Genomic DNA, 27314 nt, shown 5'->3' on the forward strand with positions numbered 1-27314 from the left:
CAATGCAGCAGTAACATATAGCAAGAACTATATTATGAGTTCTGCCAAGCCTTTTTCTTCCTCTTCTTTGCCCTTCGTCTAGACCTATATCTGCCTTGACTTGCAGATCTGAGACAGACCAGTTGCTAGGAACAAACAGCCTGACAAGCCCATATAAAAGGCAGTAACTGGTAGATGGTGCATTCCTAGTAACCAGACTGTCCTAAATGACAGCAGCTTGCTATGACATCATTCCAGTCCTTACCTTAGGCTGTCTTGTTTATCCGATTTTTCTAAAATACTTCTTAATGACTCCGTTATTTCCCTCTATATCAAGTATATTGAAAGGACTGAAAAAGCTCATACCCCTAAGGAGCCTCACACACAAACCTGTTTGGTCCGTGATATACGTTCCGTGTGTCAGCCGCATTTCCCGGACCGAACAGACTGCAGGGAGCCGGGCTCTTAGCATCATAGTTATCTACGATGCTAGGAGTTCCTGCCTCGCTGCGGGACAACTGTCCCGTACTGAAAACATGATTACAGTACGGGACAGTTGTACGGCAGAGAGGCAGGGACTCCTAGCGTTGTAGATAACTATGATGCTAGGAGCCCGGCTCCCTGCAGTGTGTTCGGTCCGGGACATGTGGCCGAAATACGGAACGTATATCACGGACCAAACACGCTCATGTGTGAGGCTCCTAAATCTATGTGCAGCAGATACTTAGTTACCTAATAATCTACCTTTTCTCACTGATGATGAAGCTGCTCATAGTTTATAATCATTCCTGCTGGTTTGTGTTTCTCTGCAGCAGCCAGTCTGAACAAGCAGAGCTGCAGTGTAAAGTATGGGGAAAACACATAGCAGTAGTCTGAGCCTTTGGTGAGACAAAAGGGTGGAGTTCAGACTACCTGACACTCTAATAGACAAAGCAGCTAAACTGGAGACACTGATCATAGTTGTATTGTAATGAAGCACAGGTAAAGGACAGTCAAATACACAATACCGAAGAAAATAAATAACGGGTATATATAATTTTTAAGGCTGCTTTCTGAGGGAGTCATTTTGGTACACTTTCTAGTTGGGAAAGAGCAAAGTATATAATGTATTACCCTTTCTATGAGCAATGATGAGCAGAGTTACACCTGTAATCAACTTGTACGTGTTAAGCCCTGTTCACACAGAGTTTTTTATAGGCAGAACAAATCTGCCTCAGAATCCCTTGAGGCAGATTTTGAACTACCTGCGCCTTTATTCTTTTTTTTTTTAATCAGTTCAAGTTTATTCAACAAAACTCCACATTATTACAGGTCATTGTACGTTCTCATACAGTGTACAAGCAATTTTCAACAGACCCAATTCTTTACATTTAACCAAACATTCCCTTCCCCCCAACTCCCCCCTGTATCCCCCCCAGCCGATCTTCTCAGTACCACTTCTCCAATCCTCTCCCCTCAGTGGCCCTATACCTGCACTTGTTGCCTTAGTGTCATTAGCTCCACAGAAGCATACCCAGATTGATCAATCCACCTAGCCCATTGTTTGTCGAACTTGACCCTGGACCCCCTCTTGGAGTATATCCTATACTCCATCAGAACCTGTGAGTTAAGTGCCCCTATGATTTCTTGTTTTGATGGTGGCTCCGCATCCAGCCAGTGCTTTGCAATTCCTTTCCGAACTTGATACAGTATTTTAGCAATTGCCAACCCTGACATCCTATCTCCCCCCAAATCTCCAACATACCCTAGCAGCATTACTACAGGATCCCATGGGATCTGTACCTCAAACACTCTCCCCACTAGTTCCAATATTTCCGTCCACAGACTCCCCAGCTTCCCACATGTCCAGAACATATGAAGGATGTCTGCTTTTTCTTCCGGGCACCTAGGGCATTTTGCATCCGCTCTTAATCCCATTTGTTTCAGCACCCACGGGGTCCTGTACACCCTATGTATCAGAAACAACTGCGATCTTCGTTGTGCTACATTAATGGACAAGGTACTTGTTGCTGCCAATACCGCCTCCCAGTGGTCTGTTGTAATAGGACCCACATCCCTCTCCCATATTGCTTTCACTGGTGCCATAGGATCTCCCAGATGTTCCACCAACAACCTGCGATAAACCAATGAAATTAATCCTTTTGATGTTACTGCCTTTGCAATATGCTCCAACACCCCCGCGGCATGCATCGTCAGGTCCACACTGACTGCTTGTGTCTGCACTGCGTGCCGAATCTGCAGGTAATGATAAAACATGCGGGAGTCCAGTTGAAACTCCTCCCTTACTTGCTGAAAAGATTTGAGTATGTCTCCCTCATACAACTGATTCAACCGTATTATGCCTTGCTGCTCCCACCCCTGCATCCCTTCCAATTTACCCAATTCCCCCAAATAAGCATTTCTCCAAAGCGGTGTATATTTAGTGCACTCCCCTATCCCCAGCAATTGCTTGCACTGCCACCACACCTTATGTATGAGAAGCAGAGTGGGTCTGGTACTCGCCATCTGTTTATATCTGTGCGCTTCCAGTCCTGCCAGCGGGTTCTCCCCCCCCCCCCAGATATGATAGGATGCGCGCACTGGACCCCCATGTCTCTTCCTGCTCCCACCCCCAGAAATGCTGACATTGGGCAGCTAAATAATACACCCAAGCATTGGGAACAGCCAGGCCCCCCTCCTCCTTTGGCAGCTGTAATTTCTCCAGTTTAATCCTAGGTACCCCCTTCTTCCATACTAGGTCCCTAAAAAGGTTATGCAATCTCCTGAACCAATATTTGGGGATCCATACCGGTGAGTTATGTAGTACATACAACACCTGGGGCATAAGGATCATTTTAATCAAATTTGTCCTACCCAGAGCCGATAGGGGCAACTTATTCCACGCCTCTACTTTGGCTTTTATCTTTGTTAACAGTGGCATTACATTAAGGGACATATAATCCTGTACTTTCGCCGTCACCCTCACCCCCAAATACTTAAACTCCTTCACCACAGGTATCTCCACCTCCTCTTCCCCATTCTGACCATCCCCCGGGTCCATGAGCATTAGGGCCGATTTTGACCAATTAATGAGTAGTCCTGAGTATTTCCCAAACCGCTTAATTAGGGCCATCACTAACGGTAATGTGCGTTCGGTATCCGCCATGAATAGCAGCATATCATCTGCGTATAATGCAATTCTTTCCTCCACCCCCCCATATCTCAACCCCTGAATATGTTCATGTTGTCTCACTGCACACGCCAAGGGTTCCACTGCCAACGCAAACAACAATGGGGACAATGGACATCCCTGACGCGTTCCCCGCTCCAGCGCAAACCGATCCGATAACACCCCATTCACCCTTATCTTTGCTGTCGGGGCTACATACAACAATTTTACCCATTTTATATAATTAGGGCCAAATCCCATTTTTTCCAGAACTGACCACAAATAATTCCACTCCACACAATCGAATGCTTTGGCCGCATCTAAGGACATTATGGCTCTCCCCCCACGATTATCCGGCATAACTTGTAGATTCAAAAACAGCCGCCTCAGATTTACCGCCGTCGATTTGGATGGCATAAAACCGGCCTGATCTCCGTGTACCACCCCAGCTACTACTTTAGCTAGTCGAAGCGCCAATACTTTCGCCATGATTTTAATATCCGCCGTCAGCAGTGAGACTGGTCTATAAGAGCCCGGGAGTTGAGGATCCTTCCCCTCTTTAGGCAGAACTACTATAGTCGCTTCATACATTGTTTCTGGAAGCCGCCCCCTATTGAAGCTGTCTAAAAGAGTGGCCAATAACTGCGGTGCGAGCTCCTCCCCATATTCCTTAAAAACTTCCACCGGAAGACCATCCGGCCCCGGCGCCTTTTCACTGGCTAGTATCCCTATAGCCGCCTGTATTTCCTCCAGAGATATTGGCTCCTCCAATGTCCCTCTCTCCTCCCCCCCCAACCTAGGAAATTCTATCTCCCCTATATACTCTTCCAGCTGCTGAGGCGTGTGCTCTGCCCTAGAGGCATACAAATCCGAGTAAAACTGCTGAAACACTTTCAAAATCTGTCCTGTATCAGTCTCCAACTTCCCCCCCTCCCCTTTAATGGTGTGTACGTAATTATTCTCCCTCTGAGCCTGCGCCATCCTTGCCAGTAACCGTCCAGTGGTTTCCCCCTCCTCATAGTATTGGCGTTTTAAAAACATCCTTTTGTTATCTGCCCTCTCCAACTGATGCTGCTTTAACAACCGCTGCGCCTCCACCCAATGCTTCAATGTGTCTGTTGTGTTATCTATTATATGCAGCCTTTCTGTCTCCTCTACCCTTCCCAGCAGCGCTTCTCCTAATTGTCTAGACCGTGTTTTTACTGCTGAAATGTGCTGGATGAACACCCCTCTCAGCCACGCCTTCATCGCGTCCCACAGTATCTCTTGCGGTACCGTTCCTGAATTGAACTGAAAGTATTCCTTTATGAGGTTTAAAATTTGTTTATTGTCTATCAGCTTTAGCCAAAAGGCATTGAGTTTCCAGCCCCCGCCCCCGCCCTGTCCTCTCCTCCGTCTCTACCTTCATTAACACAGGAGAATGATCCGATAACGCTCTTTGCAAGTATTCTATCTGAGCTACAAATGGTACCGCTGTCGGTGAGCACAAGATTAGGTCTATCCTGGATAAAGACTGATACGTGGAAGACGCACAAGAATACTGAAAGCTATTTGGATGTTTATCCCTCCATATGTCCCGCCAACCCATTTCCGCAACCAGATGGCCAAAAGCTGTTACACCTCCCCCTGTCATGCCAAATTTATCCATATTGGTATTCAATACTGCGTTAAAATCCCCCATCACTAGTAACGGCACCTCCGGGTACCTAGCCAGTTCCTCCACCACTTTCTTGATACATCCACTAGAAAACGGAGGGGGTACATACAACACCACCAACACACAATTCCAATGATACAAAGTACAGTGCACCCCCACATACCGCCCCTCCCCATCCTGAAAGGAGTCGTGACATACAAATGGCACTGCCCTATGTATGAGAAGACTCACCCCCCTTGAATATGTAGTATGGTAAGAATGAAAACTATGGCCTACCCAGGCCCTATGCATCATGGAAACTGAATCCCTAGTCATATGTGTCTCCTGTAGTCCTATCACCCTCGACTCCTGTTTTCTAATAAAATCAAATACCGCCTGTCGTTTTCTGGCTTCCCGCAGGCCCCGTACATTCCAGGACAAACAATTAAGTGATCCCATCATCCCTCAACATATCACAGCTCCTCCTATCCTGTTCTCTTAATTTTACATATCCGACCGGCTGGGTCTTTTTTCCCTCCCTCCCCTCCCCCCCCTGCCCCTCCCCTCCCCCCCCTGCAACCTCCCCCGTAAACCTACCCCTTTCCAAGGGTTGGGGCAACAGAACGTATCTGCCATTACCCATAACAAACATCGGCAGGTCAACTCCGCCCACCATACATTCAACAATGCCATAACTCGTTATGTGCTTTTCCCGCTTAACTGACCATCCCTCCCGCTGCCATTTTCTTACAAATAAACTACCATCCCTTCAGCATATCAATACCCCTCAATGTCACCTGCGCCTTTATTCAATGGAGGATCAGAAGCGGAAACCACGGCAAGAAAGGACTCGCGCTTTTCTTTTGCCTGCGAGCAGCCAAAAGCCGCCCGGAAAACGACTCTGCCTCCCATTGAAATCAAATGGAGGATGTTTTCGGCCGTTTTATGACGCAGATTGTGACGCGGTTTCCGAGTCAAAATTAGCGCCAAAAAAACTCAGTGTGAACAGAGCCCTAGGAGATATAATCCAGACTGACACAAGCGTGCTGTCAGATGGTGGTTACAGGAGCCTCACGTTTCATATCATTGTGTAATGAGAAAATCAAGCGATTACTGGGCTAGGCAAAGAGATAAATAAGGCAATAATTAGGCCCTCTCATTAAATAATGAAGCGTACCTTCAGAGAGGCACAAACTGTCAGGAAGGGAAAAATGATGAACGGAGTAGAGACGTTCTCATTAAAAAGAATTCCTGGGATCTGCCGAACAGCAGGCCCTGCGCTCCGCTTAACACCTGCTCTGCCGAAGTCACCGACTGGTGCTGCTCCGCTGTGTGATGCTGCTGATGGGACTTACGTTAAACCTTCATAATTGAGAAATCCCACTGCAGGCGGCACTAACACCAAAAAGGTTGGGAGGACACTTTATAACAATGCGAATGAAATCCAACCGGTTCTGGAATATCGGTAGAAAATAGCGTGGGACTGTAAAAATGAACAGTTTGAAGCAATGATCCAGCATCTAATGAAAAGCTGCACACTTCAATACGGGACAAATGATCTCTCTAAAGTTATAGCAATTATTATGATATAGTAATAATATATATACATTATTTATATGGTTAAAACTCATCAAGACTGTCCTGCTCACACAGCTGCAGAGCTTGTTAAAACACACTGTCAACCTGTGTTAGCAGGACTTTTTCAGGATAGGTTTACAGTCTGAATGTAAGCAATTAGGCTTCATGCACACGACCGTAGCCATGTGCACGGTCCGTGATTACGGCATGGATGGCCACGGGGTGTCATCCGCGGGCCGTCCGCAATCACGGACTGCACACAGAATATGGTCATTTATTTCAGTGGGACCGGACCGTAAAATGACTCGTCCTGAGTTTTTACGGTCCCCAATTGCGGCCCCCACACGGTCCGTGTAAACCACAGTCGTGTACCTGTGCCCATAGCAATGAATGGGTCCGCAATTTTGTGGATGAATTGTAGATGCATAAACACATTCGTGTGCATGAGGCCTTAATCTTTTCATTCATTGATTGCAAGCAGAAGTCTTAAAAGTTGAAGAATTAAAATACAAAGTATATTACTAGTTGCATAATTTAAAATGTTGGCATGATTAATGGGCTTTTTCAGTTATAAGAAACTGACGGCCTTTCTTTGATGACCAATAATTGATCTGTAAGTGTGTGTCTACTGGCACCCCCATCAACCAGCTGTTTTGAAGGGGCTATGTCGCTGCTTCCCCTTCATTCCTATTACTGCCCGTACTGTGAGCCGCCGACACACTTGTAGTGGCAGTTCACAGTATTGCAGCCTTCCCCCATTCAAGTGAGCGTCGCGGCCCCTTCAAATAAGACAAAAGTCGTACCCCCGTCGATCAATTTTTTTGTAACTGGAAAACCCATCTAAGCTCCATTTTAAAAAAAAAAAACCATCTCCACTTTCGACAATCTCAACTTGTTAGAAGGGTCCCTTGAGAACAAGCTGATCACAGACTGTCCCCCTGCTGGGACCCCCAGCGATCGGCTGTAATCTGTGGGGAAAACTGGCAGTAAGTGTTCAGTTTCCCTGCAGCGCCACCACAGGAGAAATGAAGTATTACACAGTGTACATTCGTATCAATGTGTTGTCTGTGTAATACAGGATGGGTCCTCCAGAGAGAGAGATGCTCTATGAAACCGCTCTCCACTCTGACCAAGAAATGAGGGTCCTGAACATAGGACCCCCACTATTATCTTCGAATTCCCTTGAAGAGTGTATTACACACAAGCTTAAACTACTGATTTTTAATATTCAGATAAATCATAGCTAATATTTAGGGCATGATTGTATTCTGCATTGCAGTACCTTGGCAGGGAATTAATAATCTGTAATCTAGGAACCCTACAATGTCAGTAATATTCCCTCATCACTGCACTAAGGCCGGGTTCCCACGGGTCGGACATTCTGCGTAAAACTACGCAGCGTATCTGGCCTAGAACCTGGAGCACATTCCGCCTGAAAAGCGGCATCACATTGTGGTCCAGTTTTTCAGGAGAAATTTCCACCGCTGAAAGCCGCGATTAGAAAAAAAAGACATTTGTACTTCCACCGCAAAAGTCGCAACACTTGGCTATTTGTTGTGGGGTTTAAATCCCTGTTGAATTCAATGGGGACAATCTGCAACAGAAAAGCAATGCAAACGCAGCAAAACTTGACATTTATCATGTGTACCACAGGTCAATTTATGAACGTTTTCGCTGTGGTTTTTTTCCACAGCGTGGGCATTTCTGCACAGCATTCCGTTGCAGAAATCCAGCAGATAATTCCGTCCGAAAAAACGCACCAAATTGTGGTGTAGTTTTTCGGCCAGAATGTCCGCTGTGGAAAACTGCAGGTGAAATAAAAAAGTCTATACTTCCCGTAGCTATGGCTATGGTGACGCGTCCCTCTAATATCCTGCAGCCTGGCCTCCTGGGTTGCCTTCTTTGCGGTGGAATCGCAACTTTTCCGCCACAAAAATCGCAAAATCTGCTATTTGTTGCAGGTTTTATCTCCCCATTGAATTCAATGGGGAAAACCCGCAACGATTCCGAAGCATAAATTAACATGTTGCGAATTAAAATACCGTACTGCAAGTCAATTTCTGAACGTTTTTTTGGCAGATTTTTTTTACAGAGCGTGTGGAGGAGATTTGTTCACATCTTATCCACTCTGCTGCTACTGTATTATGTAAAATCTGCAGTATTTACGCTGTGTGTGAACCCGGCCTAATAGTCCTGATTTATTGTTGTCGTTTTCCAGGAAGTTATTGTCCTTTTGCTGGAAAGATTCATACAGTCATTTCACCCGCTGGATTTTTGAAGGATGGCAGCGGACAGATAAGTTCTTGCATATGTAGTAACTGTCCCCCAACACATGATGTAGAGGATCCTCATCAATCCAATGACATGCAAGTCACCTGCCACCCTGGATACTATGTGACTACAGGAGGGCAATTAGAGTGTAAGCTCTGCCCCCCAGGTATGACACTCAATGGCAATATTACATGGGCAGGGTATGATATTGTTACACTTTTTGGTGGCATTTATGCACGGTATGGCACTATTATTTGTCCAGTATTAAGGCTTGTCCACATGTAACAGAAAATTTCTGCAGCATTTCCGCTTAAACAAGCAGATAATCCGCAGCGGAAAAACCGCACTATTGTTTTTACTGCAGAAAATAGTGCAATTCAATCCACTTTTCGCAGCAGGAATTGACATGCAGTGGAACGAAAAATATGCACCGCAGGTCAATTTCAGGACTGAAGTTTTACGCAGTGTGTGGATGACATTTGCTCATTCACAGCCACTTTACTGTTACTGTAATCTGCAATTCCGGACGGAAAATATGCAGCAATTCAGTTACGTGAGGACAAGCCCTTGCTATCCCCCACACTTGTTTTTTCCCAGGATTTTTATCCAGCTCTGCTCTTCACAACACAGTAAGTACCTTAGTATTTATAAAGCAATTACATCGTTTCAGCTTTTTGGTCATCCAAATCACTACATCCAGTAAGAGGTGGATTATAATTGGCATCTATTGGATAGTATAATAAAGCCAAGTGATGTAGGTTGGCCCCGACCTTACTACCCACAGTGCAATTATAACAATAGATGAGCTGCAAGAGGGAGTATTGTGTCAGAAGGTCAGGCTACAGTAACACAGCCACCAAGGATCCTCACACACTGCAGGGAGCCGGGCTCCTAGCATCATAGTTATGTACGACGCTAGGAGTCCCTGCCTCGCTGCGGGACAACTGTCCCGTACTGTAATCATGTTTTCAATACGGGACAGTAGTTCCACGGAGAGGCAGGGACACCTAGCGTCATAGAGAACCATGATGCTAGTAGCCCGGCTCCCTGCAGTGTGTTCGGTCCGGGAAATGCGGCCGACGTACGGACCGTATATCACGGACCGAACACGCTCGTGTGAATCCGGCCTAAATGATGGGAAGTCCCTCGTTGTTGCCCCCTTTTGTGTAACCCTTGTGTGTCATCAGGCTTTCTCTGGATGTTGCAAATACAAAAAACTGTATATACAAGGGTTCGCTCACCGCGTTTCCACTGCGTTATTCCATGTGTTTGTCAAAACCACGTTGTGAGTAGTAATGGTGCTCGTAGATATCCAAGGAGGAATCCGGAGTCGACAGCAGGTATATTCAAGGCAATAAACAAGGAGAAGCAGGATATCCAGCACAAACAATTTATAAACAATCATAGCTATGATTAAGAACCATGGAGGTTTGAAACGCGTAAGCGTGGTCCCGGGATTATCATTTTAACTGTCCGGTCTCTTTTTGACCAAATAAATTGTTTATTTTACCAAGAGTCTTGGATATCCTGCTCCTCCCTGTTTATTGCCTTTCTTTGGTTTGTTACTTATCAGTGAGAGAAGGATTTAGTGTATGAACATTATAAAAATAATCTTAGACTTATAATATTACTGGTGTTGGGCAGGGGGGCATAAGCACAATGGTGGTATTATTATTACAGTCCTGTACATGCCCTCTGGTATGAAGATACAGACATTATATAATATGGCTTAGATGAATGGTACGTAGATTGCAATGCAGTAGTTCTATAGGTGTACAAGGGCCTGTACATTATGCAACCTTGGAAACTCAGTATGGTGCATTATAATTGACTATCGCACCAGCAGTGTGAGTGCCTGAAATGTAATGACCAATTATGCTACCAGCTAATTAGCAAATTATAGAAACACAGTTGAATGCTATGGGGAGAGCAATTACCAAGCTGTTACCTATTCAGCAGGTGTCCTGTATTATGACCTTAAACCAAAAAATTCCTCTATGAAGACCATCAGAAGTATTGCTATAAGGCCAGGGCTACACCTAGACTTTTTGCAATGCTACTGATTGAGTTTTAACTCTTTAGTGGCAGCTGTAGTCCACAAGATTGCATGCAACTCAATGCATTCATTTGGACTGCAGCTCGATAGTTGAAATCAATCTGTAGCCCTCTAAAAAGTCTCATTATGATCTGGGGACATTATTGAGGCTCAGGTTCAGTTTACATATTAGAATACTCTACACATAAAGTTAAGGAACTTTGTAAATATATTTCCATACTTACCATGTTCCGATCCTGGGTTTCAGCCTTTATTACACTCCAGAGCTGCACTCACTATTCTGCAAAGAAATCTCCCAGCATTCTCTGCTTGTTCCGTATCTGGACAGAGCTTGTTCAAATGACTTACATTCTGGAAAGTGTCTTCTTTACACCAGGCAATGTACAGTAATTTAAGAAATAAACATTATGGAATCAATGAGGGGGGGGGCAGTTTTTCTGATAAGCTTTTAGGGTGTGTCTGTCAACAAGCTTATTGACTATTATCCAATAACAACCAGCAGAATAGCGAGTACAGCTCTGGAGTAGAATACAGGATCAGTACATGATACGTAATATAATGTATGTATACAGTGACTCCACCAGCAGAATAGTGAGTGCAGCTCTGGAGCACAATACAGGCTGTAACTCAGAATCAGTAAAAAATAGGTACGTAATGTATTTACATAGTGACTATTTTATGTAAATTTATAATATGAACTGTAAAATATTGTTCCGAGTGAGCAATACCCTATGACAGGTTATTAAACTACTGGATCATCCTACGATTGCTGCCCTCACTGTGTGTACAGCAGATAAGTGCACTTATTTCTCTGTGATAACTCTTGTCATTGTAAATTACAATACAACCTGTGCTCCATTCAGGTTATTTTTGTGCTGATGGCTCCACCAAAACACCCTGCCCAGCTGGGACTTTCTCAGAAAAAGAAGGACTTCTGCAGCAGAGTGAATGCACCCTCTGCCCTGCAGGTTGGCATAAGGTTTTCTGGTGTCCAGCTATTATGAATGAGACCGATGTAAATGATCTGATCTTAATTCAACATTGTGTATCTACAGGGTATTTCTGTTTGGAAGGAAAGTCTCTGCCACCTGCAGAAGGGTCCCTGTGCCCTGCAGGCTTTTACTGTCCTATAGGCACTCGAAATTCCCATGCTTATCCGTGCCCAGCCGGAACCTACAATGACCAAGTTGGGCAAGGGCACAGAGGCAGCTGCAAGGTTTGCTCCGAGGGTCTGTTCTGCCAAGAAGGTAAGGGTGCTCAGATGGTGCTTTCTTTGACGATCCCCTCTAAACTTAATGTTACTTTTTATTCTACTTCCTTGAAGCAGTTTCTAAATTATATCTGTTTCTAGGAAAGCTGGATAATAAATAATAAAAACAGTATTACAGCTGCCACGTGTCACCCACCTTTCCTAGTTAAAGGTGTTTTCCCACTAAGTCACCCACAGGATAGGCAATCAATGTATTTCTGGGGGCCCCACCACTGGGACGCTCACTTTCACTAGAACAGGGGCCCCAAACCTCCATTCCTCCCCACTGCACGACCTCAGTGAGGATGATTTTGAATGCAGCGGCGGTTGGGTATGTCTCCGCCAGCTCCCATTTTAGTGAATCTCTGTAAAGGTGCCCGTACGTGTAGCGCTTCTCAGGTGGTATTGTGCCGCCTATAGCAAATTTCCGTGTTTTTTGGCAGCGCATCTTGTACAGGTGAAGCACATTAAATCCATTTGCTTTAGCTATATTCAAGCCGCTTGTCCAAAAATAAGATTTCGAAATCATGTGCGATTTTTCAGCACAGCATTTATGGCAGAAAACCTGTTCTGGTTTATATCATGAAGGCCTACAAATGAAGGTCCTGTTTTTATAGTTCTCGGACATCTATGGAGCCACGGTTGTTGTGAGAAGGGTGTCTGGCAGCACAGTGATCAATGTTTCGTGTCCCGTAGCATTGTGGTCCTGAGTTCTACCTGGACTTTTATGTTCTCTCCTTGTTCTTATGGGTTTCCTCCCTCCCTCCAAAATGTATTCTGATAGGTTCATTAGCTTCTTAATAAACTGACCACAGTGAGTGTATGACAGAGGTAAATTAGATTGTGAGCTCCTGGACAGGGACTGATGACTGATTACAATCTGTGTTCACTGCTGCAGAATATATTGGTGCTAGGTAAGCAGCAGGCAATGCCCACTATAGTGAATACCTTTCATGTTTGGATACTTCTCATCTGGATCTTAGATTGTTGTACACAGCTGATATTGAATATAACATGCGCCTCTCTCCTCCACAGGTTCCCCAGTCACAGGTTACCCATGTACCAGGGGAAAGTTCTGCCCAGCTGGCGTCAGCCGTGAACAAGACTGCCCTCCCGGGACCTTCACTCATCACAGTGGGGCTTACAGTAAGAATATTTTATTATTGGTTAGATGCCAAAGAGCTTCTTGGGAAATGTACGTTTGTAAGTTTCTATTAATATTCAGCAATCTCACATCGCAATGTGGTGCTCCCGGGCAATGGAAAATTATACCAAACTGACTTGAGCTTGAGAGTAAAAATAATTGTGAAAAATGTGCCAGGTAACTCTTATTAATCCTACGCATTTAATTCCCTCACAGCATGGGTTGTAGATGTTGTATAAATGTAATAAATGATGGGGAATGTGTATCTAAAGCCGAGCGGGAGACGATGAATAGATTTATAATATAGACACATTACACTTTGGGCAAAGTACAGGACAAACGAAGAGATTTGCAAGATTTAAGAAGGTTGCTGCCACTTTAAATTATATTGTGCTGTTCTCTAGTTGTGGTTCCTCGGGTTGCAGTGTATGATTATTTGTAAAAGCTTCTCAATAATAAGTGGTCTCTTGTGTGGGACCCTGACCCTATAAGAAAGATTCACTAATGACGTATATAATACACTATAGCAGCCATGGCTTCGGCTCCACTTTCTATATGAAATAACAGTAATGTATATAAAATATACAGAATACACAAAACATTAGTGTCAATTAGTGCAATAAACATCATATCCAGAATGCCAAAAATGTCATGTTATTAAAAACAAAAAGAAACCACAAAAAAGGCAACAGTGCCATCTGGTGGTAGGGTGGTGTATTATACTTTATCCAAATATTTATTAGCAGCAGCTTTAGTCGATCATTAGTAGTGAAGTATAAATCTGGGAAACTTCACTGAAAGGCAAAATCCTAATACAGAAACTTCTTTCAAGCACACTAGAGAATAGTTTTTACTCATTTTTTTTGATATTAGGAGAAGTTTAGAAAGTTGTATGATGATGGTGCTGGTACTTTGTGTTTTGTATCTTCGAAACCTAAGGGAAAATGGCAAATTACAGTTTGTTCTTTTCTTTTTTTGTCCTGGAAACAGTCATCAAGGAGGCTACAACCATTTGTTTTTACTCTGTGCAATGTATAGAAAAATGTTACTACTCGGAAAGTCAACAAGCATGCTATTTAACCCCTTCAGGACTGAGCCTGTTTTGGCCTTCAGGACGAAGCCGATTTTTAAAATCTGACATGTCACTTTATGTGGTAATAACTCCGGAATGCTTTTACCTATCCAAGCGATTCTGAGATTGTTTTCTCGTGACACATTGGACTTTATGTTACTGGCAAAATTTGCCCGATAGATTCAGTATTTAATTGTGAAAAACACCAAAATGTAGCGAAAAATTGCAAAAATTAGCATTTTTCTAAATTTAAATGTATCTGCTTGTAAAACCGATAGTAATACCACACAAAATAGTTACTAGTTACCATCCCCCACATGTCTACTTTAGTTTGGCATCGTTTTTTGAACATTATTTTATTTTTCTAGGACGTTAGAAGGCTTAGAACTTTAGCAGCGATTTCTCATATTTTCAAGAAAATTTCAAAAGGCGATTTTTACAAAGACAAGTTCAGTTCTGAAGTGGCTTTGAGAGTCTTATATATTAGAAAGTCCCCATAAATCACCACATTTTGAAAACTGCACCCCTCAAAGTATTCAAAACAGCAATCAGAAAGTGTATTAACCCTTTAGACGTTTCACAGGAATTAAAGCAAAGTAGAGGTGAAAGTTACAAATTTCATTTTTTTTATACAAAATTCATTTGTAATACATTTTTTTCTGTACCACAGAAGGTTTTTCCCAAAAAATGTAACTTATTATTTATTGCCCAGATTCTGCAGTTTTTAGAAATACCCCACATGTGGCCCTAGTTCGGTCATGGACTGAAACACAGGCCTCAGAAGCAAAGGAGCACCTAGTGGATTTTGGGGCCTCCTTTTTTTAGCATATATTTTAGGTACCATGTCAGGTTTGAAGAGGTCTTGTGGGGCCAAAACAATAAAGACCCCCAAAAGTGACCTCATTTTGGAAACTACACCCCTCAGGGAATTTATCTAGGGGTATAGTTAGCATTTTGAACCCACAGTTTTTTTGCTAAATTTATTTGAATTAGTTTGTGAAGATGAAAATCTACTTTTTTCTGAAAAAACGTAGAAATTTTTAATTTTTTCAAGGTATAAAAGAGAAAAAACACCCCAACATATGTAAAGCAATTTCTCCTGATTATAGCAATACCCCATATGTGGTAATAAACTGCTGTTTGGACCCACAGCAGGACTCAGAAGGGAAGGAGCACCATTTGGATTTTGAAATTCTGATTTTGCTGGAATCGTTTTCAGTGCCGTGTCGCGTTTGAAATGCACTGGAGGCAGTGGCGTAACTACCGCCGTAGCAGCAGTAGCGGCTGCTACGGGGCCCGCGGCATGAGGGGGCCCGTGTCGCCCGCCGGCACGGGCCCCCACCATGGCCGGAGGCTCCGCTAGCAGCCGCTATGGCTGCTACAGCGGGACGCCACTGAACACTACGGCAGAGCAGGGAGGTATCTCCCCGCTCTGCCATTAACTGGTTCCCGACCGCTGGCTGTATTTTTACGGCCAGCGGTCAGGGTCCTTAAAACCCGAGCCATAGACTTTCTACGGCTCGGGTTTTAACTTGCTGCCCGCGCGATCGGGCAGCTGAATGTCGGGTCTCCGGCTGTCAGTGACTGCCGGGGACCCTGAGGAGAGGATAGAAGCAGCTTTCGCTGCTTCTGTCTTCTCTGATCACTTGTACACAGCGCTGAATGCGCGCTGTGTACAGGAATAGAGACAGCAGCAGCGGCGCTGTCTCTATTCCTCCCGGTGATCATGTGACTGGTCACATGATCGCCGGGTGCCGTTAGTGGCAGACTGCTGGTGGGTCTTACTAGACCCAGCAAAGTCCTATTAGTGACAATCGTCACTATGAGAGGGCTGATTTCCCCTGTAACTGGGGCTGCTGTGCAGCTCCAGTTACAGGGGAAAAACATGGTGTAAAAGAAAGAAAAAAATATATATAAAGTTCCCCATAGGTCTTCTTTGACCTTTGGCGGACAGACCATAGTAATAAAAAAATTGTAAAGTAAAGTGCAAAAAAAAATTAAATAATAAATACACATAAAATACCCACCCCAAAAAAAAAACGTTCCCCCCCGCCGCCAATCATTGCTGTAACGCTAGCGCTGACCCAATTACCCTAATATAGACGTGTAATATATAAAAATTTACGGTAGACGATGACGATCACAAATAAAAGGTCTATTTTAGGGTAAAACTATGTTATTACCAAAAACAAAAAATAGCTGAAATCTAAAAAAGCTTATTTTTTTACTATTATTTTCAAACTTCATGAATAAAAATTCTAAAATAGCAAAAAAGGTGTGTATAAAAACGATAAAAAATGAAACCTGCATTGTCTACGGAAAAAAACGTCGCAAAAATCACGTCGTTAGCCCAACAAATAAAAAAGTTATAGCCATTTAACTAACACGTGCTAAAAATGGCTAAACGGTGTCCACAAGACATGTATCCCCTCTCCACAGGATATCCACAGGACAGGGGCTACATGTGTGATCGCTGGCATTGATAGGGAGAACGGGGGACTGAAAGTCCCCTGAAGTTCTCTATCACAAACCTCGGACTTCCGGCGTCTGTGTCGGCAGCTCCGAAGAAATGAATGGAGCGCCGGTCGTGCTTGTGCGCATGCGTGACCAGCGCTCCTTTCATTTTTATTGAGCTGCGCAGACGCCGGAAGTCAGAGGTTTGTCATGGAGAAGTTCAGGGGACTTTCAGTCCCCCGTTCTCCCTATCGCTGCCAGCGATCACTCATGCATCCCCTATCCTGTGGAGATCCTGTGGAGAGGGGATACATGTCCTGTGGAGATCCTGTGGAGAGGGGATACATGTCTTTTGTAGGGCGCACTGTAGGTCGCATTTTTTTGGGAGGGGGGACGCTGTATGCGTTCCCTACAGGGGGGGGGGTGGCTGTATGGCGTTCCTTACAGGGGGGGAGCTGTATGGCGTTCCCTACAGGGGGGGGGGGCTGTATGGCGTTTTCTACAGGGGGGCTGTATGGCGTTCTCTGCAGGGGGGCTGTATGGCGTTATCTACAGGGGGCTGTATGGCGTTATCTACAGGGGGATGTATGGTGCTATCTACAGAGGGGGGGCTGTATGGCGTTATCTACAGGGGGATGTATGGCGCTATCTACAGAGGGGGGGCTGTATGGCGTTATCTACAGGGGGATGTATGGCGCTATCTACAGAGGGGGGGCTGTATGGCGTTATCTACAGGGGGGGCTGTAAAAAAGGCACTATCTACAAGGGGGGGGGTTGTGTGACACCCAGGGGAGGGGGGGCCCCAGTCAAAAGTTTGCTATGGGGCCCAGTCTTTCCTAGTTACGCCCCTGACTGGAGGGAACAAAATAGTGGAAACCCCCGGAAAGTGACCCCATTTTGGAAACTACACCCCTCAAGGAATTTTTCTAGGGGTAAAGTTAGCATTTTGACCCCACGGTTGTTTTGCTGAATTCATTGAAATTATTCTGTAAAGGTAAAAATCGACTTTTTTTCTGAAAAAAGGTAGCCATTTTTAATTTTTACAAGGAATAAAGGAGAAAAAGCACCCCAACATTTGTAAAACAATTTCTCCCGATTACGGAAATATGCCATATGTGGTAATAAACTGCTGTTTGGACCCACAGCAAGGCTTAGAAGGGAAGGAACGCTATTTGGCTTTTGGAGCTCAAATTTAGCTGAAATGGTTTTTGGGTGCCATGTCGCATTTGCAAAGCCCCTGAGGTACCAAAACAGTGGAAACCCCCCAAAAGTGGAAATTACACCACTTAAAGAATCTATCTAGGGATATAGTGGGCATTTAGACCCCACAAGTCTTTTGCAGGATTTATTAGAATTAGGCCGTGAAAATGAATATCGACATTTCTTCCACTAAAATGTTGCATTTTTTTCAATTTCACAAAGAATAAAGGGGGTAAAAGCACCCCAACATTTGTAAAGCAATTTCTCCCGAGTGCGGCAATACCCCACGTGTGGTCATAAATGGTTTTTCATTAGAAAGTAATTAACCCTTTCTGCAGTGATCCATTTTTTTCTTTTCCTTCTTAGTTTTTTCCTCCCCGCGTTCCAAGAGCCACAACTTTTTTATTTTTCAGTCAATAGAGCGGTATGAGGTATAGAAAAAATATGTGGTTATAACCAAACCATACCTAACAAACCCAAAATTGCAATATAATATAGCACGGTGCCATTCCTGATAAAGATAATAGAAAAAAAGAAAAAAGAAAAATGATCCAGAAATATAACTAGGCACTCTTGGGTTAAATAAAATTTAACATAGTATTTTATTTTTGAATCCAGATAATACCGGCCACATTTAATTTATACATGAATACAAAATTTACAATTTAAAAAGAGAAATCTCCTGGCCAGGAAAGAAAACATACAATAGAACCTTCAAAACATAGGTGATATTGCCTGATGGATATATATCAAACTATATATGTATAAACAATTTTGAAAGATTTCAAAAAATGAAAAACCGCTGGGTTGTGTTCACACTTGCGGTTTTCAAACATATATATTATTTTTATCACAAAATGGCCAGAGTTCCTATTTGGAGTAGCTGGTAATGAAATTTTTAAAGAAATTCACTTTATATGTAAGTAACATGACTTTACTCTCAAGATAGGAAAATAGCCTCATGAATTAAAGGAATGTGGTTAACAGCGTGCTTTTTTTTCCCCCCTCTCATTAATGAATCCTCAGATCCAAATCAGATTTTATGGTGATAGGAAGTCTTTTCACAGACCTTTGGGTCAATGTGTAGCTCTCATGATATTAGGCTTTAAGGCAAGACATCAACTTTTATAGGTTTTTTACCTTTACCTTCGACATCCAGCAAGTGCCGGGAAACCATGCAGGGAAGCGGTCAGCTCTGAGGTGGAAAATAGCAAATCTCCACAGAAGGAAAGTTCACTTTGTGTGGCCACACATAAATTTCAAAGCCTTCAAATCTCCACCCGACAATGCAGGATCGCACCCCGGTATATCAGCTGGATAAGGGCACTCCGAGAGGAACAGACCCAATGGAACAGGATCGCACACCGGCAACCAGATAAATAAAACTTCCAGAGTATGTCTCCTTCCACGTGTGATCTTCAACACTGGACAGGTATTCTCAGGGCAGGGTTTGGACGTCACTACCCGCCCCGTTAATTAGAACAGCTGACGCGTTTCATCCCTGAACGGGATTTCTTCAGAGCAGTTTGACAGGTACTGCCAAACACACCATATTTATAGTGTCCCAAATTCATTCATTGGTTCAATGATAAAAAACATAATGTTTGAAAGATATTATAGAATAATATATCTAGATCTTTCATGAGATGCCATAATGCTATCCATCTCTCATCCAAGAGCCACAACTTTTTTATTTTTCAGTCAATAGAGCGGTATGAGGGCTTATTTATTGAGGGACGAGCGGTCGTTTTTATTGGTGCAACTTTTTGGTACATACAACTTTTTGAGCACTTTTTATTACATTTTTAGATAGAGCCAAGGTGACCAAAAAAACAGCGATTTTGCCGTTCTAAATTCTTTATTTTTTATGTGAGACGCTCCATACATCACCCCCACACTAAGACATGCTATGTCATGGTGCGCGCAGGGGTTACAATTTTCCACTCATATGCCATTTTAGTGCACTACATGTTATGCCCAGTTTGTGCCACTGAAGACAAATAACTCAAAATATTAACCGGGTTCTCCCGGGTATGGCGATGCCATATCTGTGGACGTAAATTGGTGTTTGGGCACGCGTGTTTGGGCACGCTGCAGGGCTCAGAAGGGAGGGACGCCATTTGGCTTTTGGGGCACAGAGTTTGCTTGGTAGTTGTTCTGTTTGGGGTTTTGCTGGTGTTTCAGTTTATAATGTGGGGGCATATGTAATCTGTGCGGGGTACATCAGGGTACATGTTATCTGTGCGGAGTACATCAGGGTACATGTTATCTGTGCGGGGTACATCAGGGCATAATAAGAGGGTATAATAATGCAGTAAATAAATAATAATCCGCAGATGTGTGGCCGGTATCGCACTGATAAATGGTGCCCGATCTTATCTGCTTTTGGAACGCTCTGCACATTTTGCATCGCCATATTCTGAGAGCCAGAACTGTTTTATTTTTTCTCCACCGGAGCCGTGTGAGGGTTTATTCTTTGACGGACAATCTGTAGTTTTCATTGGTACCATTTTGGGGTACCAGAAATTTTTTTGATCACGTTTTATTCCATTTTTTGGCAAGCAAGGTGACCAAAAACCATCAATTCTGACAATGTTTTTTATTTGTTTTTTTTATGGCCTTCACCCTGGGCTATAAATGACCATTATACTTTATTCTGCGGGTCGATACGATTACGGCGATACCAGATGTATATAATTTTTTTATGTTTTGCAGCGTTTGTGCAATAAAATCACTTATTTATAAAATAAATTATTTTTTGTGTCACCATATTCTTAGAGCCATAACGTTTTTATTTTTCAGTCAAAAAAGCTGTGTAAGGGCTTGTTTTTTGCGGGACGGGATGTAGTTTGTATTGGTACCATTTTGGCGTACATGCGACTTTTTGATCACTTTTTATTGTATATTTTGGGAGGGTTGGTAACCAAAAAATTGTGATTCGGGCACTGTTTTTCGTTTATTTTTTTCGCGGTGTTCACCCTGCGGGAAAAATAATATTACAGTTTTATAGTTGGGGTCGTTACGAACGCGGCGATACCAAATATGTGTACTTTTTTTAACGTGTTAATTTTTTTCCTATAATAAAAGTCTTATTATAGGAAAAAAAGCATTCTTTGTTTATGTCACTTCTAACTTTTATTTTTACACTTTTTCAAAACATTTTTATTATCTTTTTTTAACTTTTTTTACTTGTCCCACTAGGGGACACTTAGACTTGCAGCTCTGATCGCTGCTGGAACACATTACACTACACACGTAGTGTAATGTGTTCTAACTGTCATTGTGACGTAACTGTCACACTGACAGGAAGCAGAGGAGGAACGGCCGGAGGCTGATCCTCCGAGGCTTCCGTACATGGCAACCCGGAGGTCATTGTCTGGCCTCTGGTTGCCATGATAAGGATCGCCAGCCCCCGCAAATACATGTGGGGGGCTGCCGATCCGCTGTAAACCTCTTCGATGTGGTGATCGCAATCGACCACCGCATCGAAGGGGTTAATTGCCGATTTCAGCGGCGACAGGCCGCTTATCGGCAACGGGGAGAGCAGGGCTGACACCCTGCACAGTTAACCGCCGCTGCGGTGTAGCGCCGCGCGGCGGTTAACTTTTAAAGCGCGGACGTAACTGTACGCCCAGGTGCGCGAAGTTACTGCTTATCTGGACGTACAGTTACGCCAAGGTGCGGGAAGGGGTTAATCTACACTGCTCAAAGCAAACTGTAAGACAAGGGGATATAGGAAAGAAGTTAAAAATAAAGAGATTTTCCCATTTAAATACTGTTATGACTATCTGCTGGAAAGATCGGTGGGAAAATGACTTTCTGGACCTCCGACCCATGGGAAAGCCATCCTCAGGATAGGCCATCAATAGCTGTTGGGTCGGGATCCGACTTTCGGGAATGCCGCCGATCAGCTGTCTTGAAGGGACCGCAGCGCTCGTACGCCATGTGTTGTCTGATCCCGCAGTCACATGTTACCTTACTACATCTGCCCCACCTCTGCTGTTTGTGGGGGTTTGCCTGAAGAGGGGGTGGAGTAGGACGTGACTGTAGGATGATAATACACACAGTGTTTGTAGTCTGTAGCCATGGAGATACATAAGTCAGTGTAGAAGTTACATACACAAACGGCAGGATATTTTTTTATCAAGGCTATCTGAAAAGTTTATTTCGGATGCATATAAACCAAACGAAAAAAAATAGCTAAATAAATTGTTTACATAACCTTTAATTAAAAAAAAAAAGTATATATATATATATATATAACACAAACTTATGCATGCAAGTCAGTTTTTTTAACCCTTTCTTGCTGTATGTAAAGCAATCTTAAAGGGAATGTGTCGCTAGAAAATCATTTTTTTTTTTTTAGTTAAACAATTATTATTTATTACATTTTTTCACAAGTCAGGAAATATTATAAATTAGATTCTAATTTATAACATTTCCATGTGCTGAGCACTAGAGGGAGCAGTTCCCAAAATTGCAGCATGGTCAATGTGGTAAAGCAACCTCATTGCTTTATGCTGCAAATTTGGGGTAGACACACTCGCTCTAGTGTCCTCACACAATCCCCCCTCCCTTATTCTGGCTAGTGCCAGGAGAAGGAGGGGTTTAAATCTTCAAACCTCCTACACTGTGTGCCGCCATTTTCTGAGCAAATGCACAGTGTAGGAGGATTAGATACAGTGCTCAGCAGACCGTATCACACGAACATACATGAACATAATACACACATCACATACACGAACATAAATTACCTTCTCCTGCCGCCGCCTCCGCTCCTATACCTTGTGCCTTCGCTTCCTTGAACATATGGCCGGAAGCCGCGGCCGAAACTCGTCATTTTACTGCCCGGCAGCGGCTTCCGGTCCACAAGAAAATGACGCCGGATTTCGCACTGCGACGAGCTTTGTTTTGGTCTGTGTGGGAGCGGCGCATGCGCCGTTCCCACACAGACGGTGTACGCTGCAGAGAATGGAACGGCTCCCGTTCTCATTCTCCATGGGGTTGTATTCCATCTCAGAATGTGTCGTTAATCGACACATACAGAGATGAAAAAAAAATGGCAGCCCCCATAGAGAAGTAAAAGAGAGAGAAAAGTAAAAAGAAGAACACGAGAACACAAATAAATACAATTTATGTTAATATCATATTAAAAGTAATATTATATTTAAAAAAATTATAATTTCATGACACCTTCCCTTTAATCACTTTTTAATGGAAAGTTCAGTCAGCAGCTTTCTAACATGCTTACTTCCAATTTCAAGATTCCTGCTTGTTGTCGATGAAAGAAAAAATCCTTGGTTACATTCAAAGACCGAAAACCTATACGGACCGCACACTGATGGAGTTCACTACACTTGTATCCAGTCATATGTGCAAAAAAAAATACGTACTTCAGGCTGATACATTTTACCTGCATTAATGCATCGTAGCAAACTTTCAGGATAGAAGCACAAATCACTCTTCTATGTTTTCCTTACTGGATCCAACTGTAGCAAACCCTTAGCTGTGACAAGTATTTTGGTCTGTAGAGGTTTTTACATCCTCTGGATGAAGTCAAGAATGTTCCCCTTCAATGGCAGCAAGCAGAGGTGGTGAGGATTTGCTGCACAAAGTACATTGGAAATTGGCAGAACATTTTATTATAGGGTGATTAAGCTTTAGTAATAATAAATAATAATAAATAAAACGGTGTTAAGTGCCGTCAGTCATCTACCGAGAATAGACGTTGCATCGTTCTCTACACTTCATGCTGACGAAAGGAACAGCTTCAATTATGCTTTTCTCTCTGGTTGTGGCATATCACCCTGGGGCAAAAATGATTCAGCTTTTATCCACACTGGACTTTGTGCTGCGCTCCATATACATCGCCTGAGTTTTCCTTTATTACAGTTTTTTTTTTGTTAAGTATCAAAGTTTAAAGCACAGTTGTACATAAGGAAGACTAACGTCCGTACTGTGCGGCGGTACATCAGACGCCATTTGTAAAGACTTGCTCGTACAGGAGTAAGCTAAAGGACGCCAGCACGACTAGCCGGACGAGTACACCATTGATGGACCCGTTTTAGTATATTAACCTTATGATCAGGTTCTATGGGTTGGATAATGAATGTTGGATCAGATAAGATCCCATAATACATAGCATTGACGAAGACATTAACTTCACATGTTTTTTATAGGGATTTAAAAGGGTTGTCCAGTCTCTTGTAATTGAATTGCTACAAGTTTGGCCACATCTCCTGAAAATTGTAATGTCAGAAGACACATCCTTGGAGACTGGACGGTCCAGCCAACCACACAACACCCGCTCTCCAAGACGGTGTGTCTCCCGCCATCAATTTTAAACGTTCGTCAGAAGTCGTGGCCTCCTTGTTGTTCTACAGACCATGATCTTGCCCTGCCAAACAAAAACTCATAGTCTTCATGTTTACTTTACAGGAATAGAGGAGTGCAGCCTGTGCCCTGCTGGATTCTACTGCTTGTCAAATACCAGCTACCCCATTCCATGTCCACCGGGCACCCAAAACCCCTTGGAGGGGCAGGATCAATCCGGAGACTGCACACCGTGTTCAGCAGGAAGCGCCTGTACTCGTTCCGGCCTAACCCAACCAGATACAGACTGCTCGCCTGGGTGGGTGAGACTCCTTGTGTGACCTTCGCTTTGCAGACAGCCTGTGTATTTATTACTGTGTCTTGCTGTGCCAGGTATGTGTGCCCAGTGGGATCTCGATCTGCTACATCGTCTGAGAATGCCTGCCCGGCCGGAACATACAGTGACAGCCAAAGTCTCTTTGACAAATCCCAATGTGAGATCTGTCCAGACAGATTTTTCTGTGCAACAGGTACAGCCTCTCCGTAATATAATTGGTTTCCTTTTTATACCTTCTCAGGTTTTCAGGGTTATCTATATTCCCTTGTGTATTATAAAGGAGCATTGCATAGAGCCAGAGTATAATAGTATGATGCTCCCTTTGAACAAATGCAGAAATCTTCTGTGTGGTGTCAAATGAACACGTCTATGACCACCGGGGCACTGTGTTTACTGATGACCTCTCTACCCCCTTTGTCCAGGCCCAGTCTTGTGCCCTCATACTCATCTCCCAGGTCCATGGTTGCAGTCATAGTCTCTAATTACACCGGGTTGATCTATACATCCATGTGTAACTTTGTTGTTTACCTGGAGTTTTATCCTCCAATAAAACTTTTAAAACAAATGTTAAACTTCTAAAAAAAAACTAGTTTTATTTAAAGGTTTAAAGGAATTTTACTAGAGTTAAGCTTGTTACTTTTTTTATCATACTCTACGAAGAGTATAATGAATAAAATACTTTTATATATCGTGTACTAATTGTATCCCTGTAAACGCTGAACCAAAAAGCGCCCTGCGACGTGGAGTCCAAGCGATTACGTGAGTTCGTCATCCATTGGCTGTTTGGACATGAGCAGTGCCTTCAAAGTCTTATAGATAATACGGTCATGTGACTGTTTGGGATTGATGTCATAACGATGCCCGGCCTCCGCTTCCATATTTTTTACATACTTACACCAGTTTTGCACAGCGCTTAAAGAGAGTCTGCCAGTTTTGCACGTTTTAGGCTGACAAACGGCTGGTATCTAGTTAACAATTTGTGCATCTTCCTTTACTCTACCAGTGAGGTGGATCATCGGGTTTGCATCAGGGTATAAAATACCTTTTTTCCCAGTGTTACGTATTCCTCCTTCATCGCCATACAAGCAGTCGTCAATCAACAGGGGATCGTCTGGAGCTCTAAATGCCAGACACTTTTTTGTTCGGCGGACTCTGCAACCTATTTAGAATACGGCGAAGGGCGGAATAAGAGTAAATTTTTACCGTGATGCAAGCCCTATGATCCATCTCACTGGTATGTACATCTTCCTTTACACTATCGCTAACTAGCGGTGCCAGACATTTGTTAGCCTAAAATGTGCTTAAAGAGGCTCTGTCACCAGATTTTGCAGCCCCTATCTGCTATTGCAGCAGATAGGCGCTGCAATGTAGATAACAGTAACGTTTTTATTTTTAAAAAACGAGCATTTTTGGCCAAGTTATGACCATTTTTGTAGTTATGCAAATGAGGCTTGCAAAAGTCCAACTGGGCGTGTTTAAAAGTAAAAGTCCAAGTGGGCGTGTATTATGTGCGTACATCGGGGCGTTTTTAATACTTTTACTAGCTGGGCGTTCTGATGAGAAGTATCATCCACTTCTCTTCACAACGCCCAGCTTCTGGCAGTGCAGACACAGCGTGTTCTCGAGAGATCACGCTGTGACGTCACTCACAGGTCCTGCATCGTGTCAGACGAGCGAGGACACATCGGCACCAGAGGCTTCAGTTGATTCTGCAGCAGCATCGGTGTTTGCAGGTAAGTCGATGTAGCTACTTACCTGCAAACGCTGATGCTGCTACAGAATCAACTGTAGCCTCTGGTGCCGATGTGGCCGACACGATGCAGGACCTGGGGCAGGAAGTGAGTGACGTCACAGCGTGATCTCTCGAGAACACGGCTGTGTCTGCACTGCCAGAAGCTGGGCGTTCTGAAGAGAAGAGGATGATACTTCTCATCAGAACGCCCAGCTAGTAAAAGTATTAAAAACGCCCCGATGTACGCACATAATACACGCCCACTTGGACTTTTACTTTTAAACACACCCACTTGGACTTTTGCAAGCCTCATTTGCATAACTACAAAAATGGTCATAACTTGGCCAAAAATGCTCGTTTTTTAAAAATAAAAACGTTACTGTAATCTACATTGCAGCGCCTATCACATGCAATAGCAGATAGGGGCTGCAAAATCTGGTGACAGAGCCTCTTTAAAGACTCCCTTTAACGAGGGCATAAATAGTATATTGGTAAGTTTGTTCTTTATAAGCTCAATTCTTGGAACTCTCAGAAATCCCTTATTCTGATTTCAATTTTAATCCATATATCCCCCCCCCCGCCACAATCATAAATATAGTTAACAGACATAACGATTTTAAACACTATATAGCCTTGTCTTGCTCAGGAGGTACGCTATATGCACATCTAATAAATACATGTGTTTTCTTAGGATCAGGAGGAAGACAGCGTCCGCCAGTTCCTTGTCCTCGGGGTCATTACTGTCCTCCAGGAACAAAGCATGGCTCCCAGTATAAGTGTCCTCCTGGGACATGGAGCGACAGACCCAGTTTGGCATCTGACAGAGAGTGCTATCCATGTCCTGCTGGCTGGTTCTGCTTGGCTGGAGCTGAAAGCCCCTCTGGAAAGTGCAGCGCTGGATACTTCTGTACTGAAGGTGAGTCTGCGATAAAATAGATGGGCAGCGAACTTCCGAAAAGCATATTCTGTGCAACTTGTTACAGTCTGATTAATTATTCACCATTTTCAAGATCTCTGTTTGCTGTCAGTGGATGATAACGATCTGGACCCATACAAACTGTTCACAACTATGCGTTTGCTATAACTGTGACCATTGTAGACAGCACAAAACTCTCTCCTGGGCTGTATATCAAGAGGATTGCAATT

At 43.5% G+C, this 27314-nt stretch overlaps 1 protein-coding gene across 4 annotated transcripts in view; it reads left to right on the top strand.

Annotated features, from left to right (window-relative positions):
* Window positions 1-27314, top strand: part of LOC142661742 (uncharacterized) — a 191053-nt gene that overhangs the window by 33194 nt on the left and 130545 nt on the right. For all 4 annotated transcript variants that reach the window (XM_075839265.1, XM_075839264.1, XM_075839262.1 and 1 more), the window contains exons 8-14: window positions 8560-8778; window positions 11532-11636; window positions 11724-11915; window positions 12953-13063; window positions 24226-24418; window positions 24493-24629; window positions 26860-27084. In XM_075839265.1, the coding sequence (XP_075695380.1) occupies window positions 8560-8778; window positions 11532-11636; window positions 11724-11915; window positions 12953-13063; window positions 24226-24418; window positions 24493-24629; window positions 26860-27084 (1182 nt within the window). The remainder of the gene's footprint in view (window positions 1-8559; window positions 8779-11531; window positions 11637-11723; window positions 11916-12952; window positions 13064-24225; window positions 24419-24492; window positions 24630-26859; window positions 27085-27314) is intronic.

Source organism: Rhinoderma darwinii, chromosome 10, assembly GCF_050947455.1.
Source record: "Rhinoderma darwinii isolate aRhiDar2 chromosome 10, aRhiDar2.hap1, whole genome shotgun sequence".
NCBI lineage: Eukaryota > Metazoa > Chordata > Amphibia > Anura > Rhinodermatidae > Rhinoderma > Rhinoderma darwinii.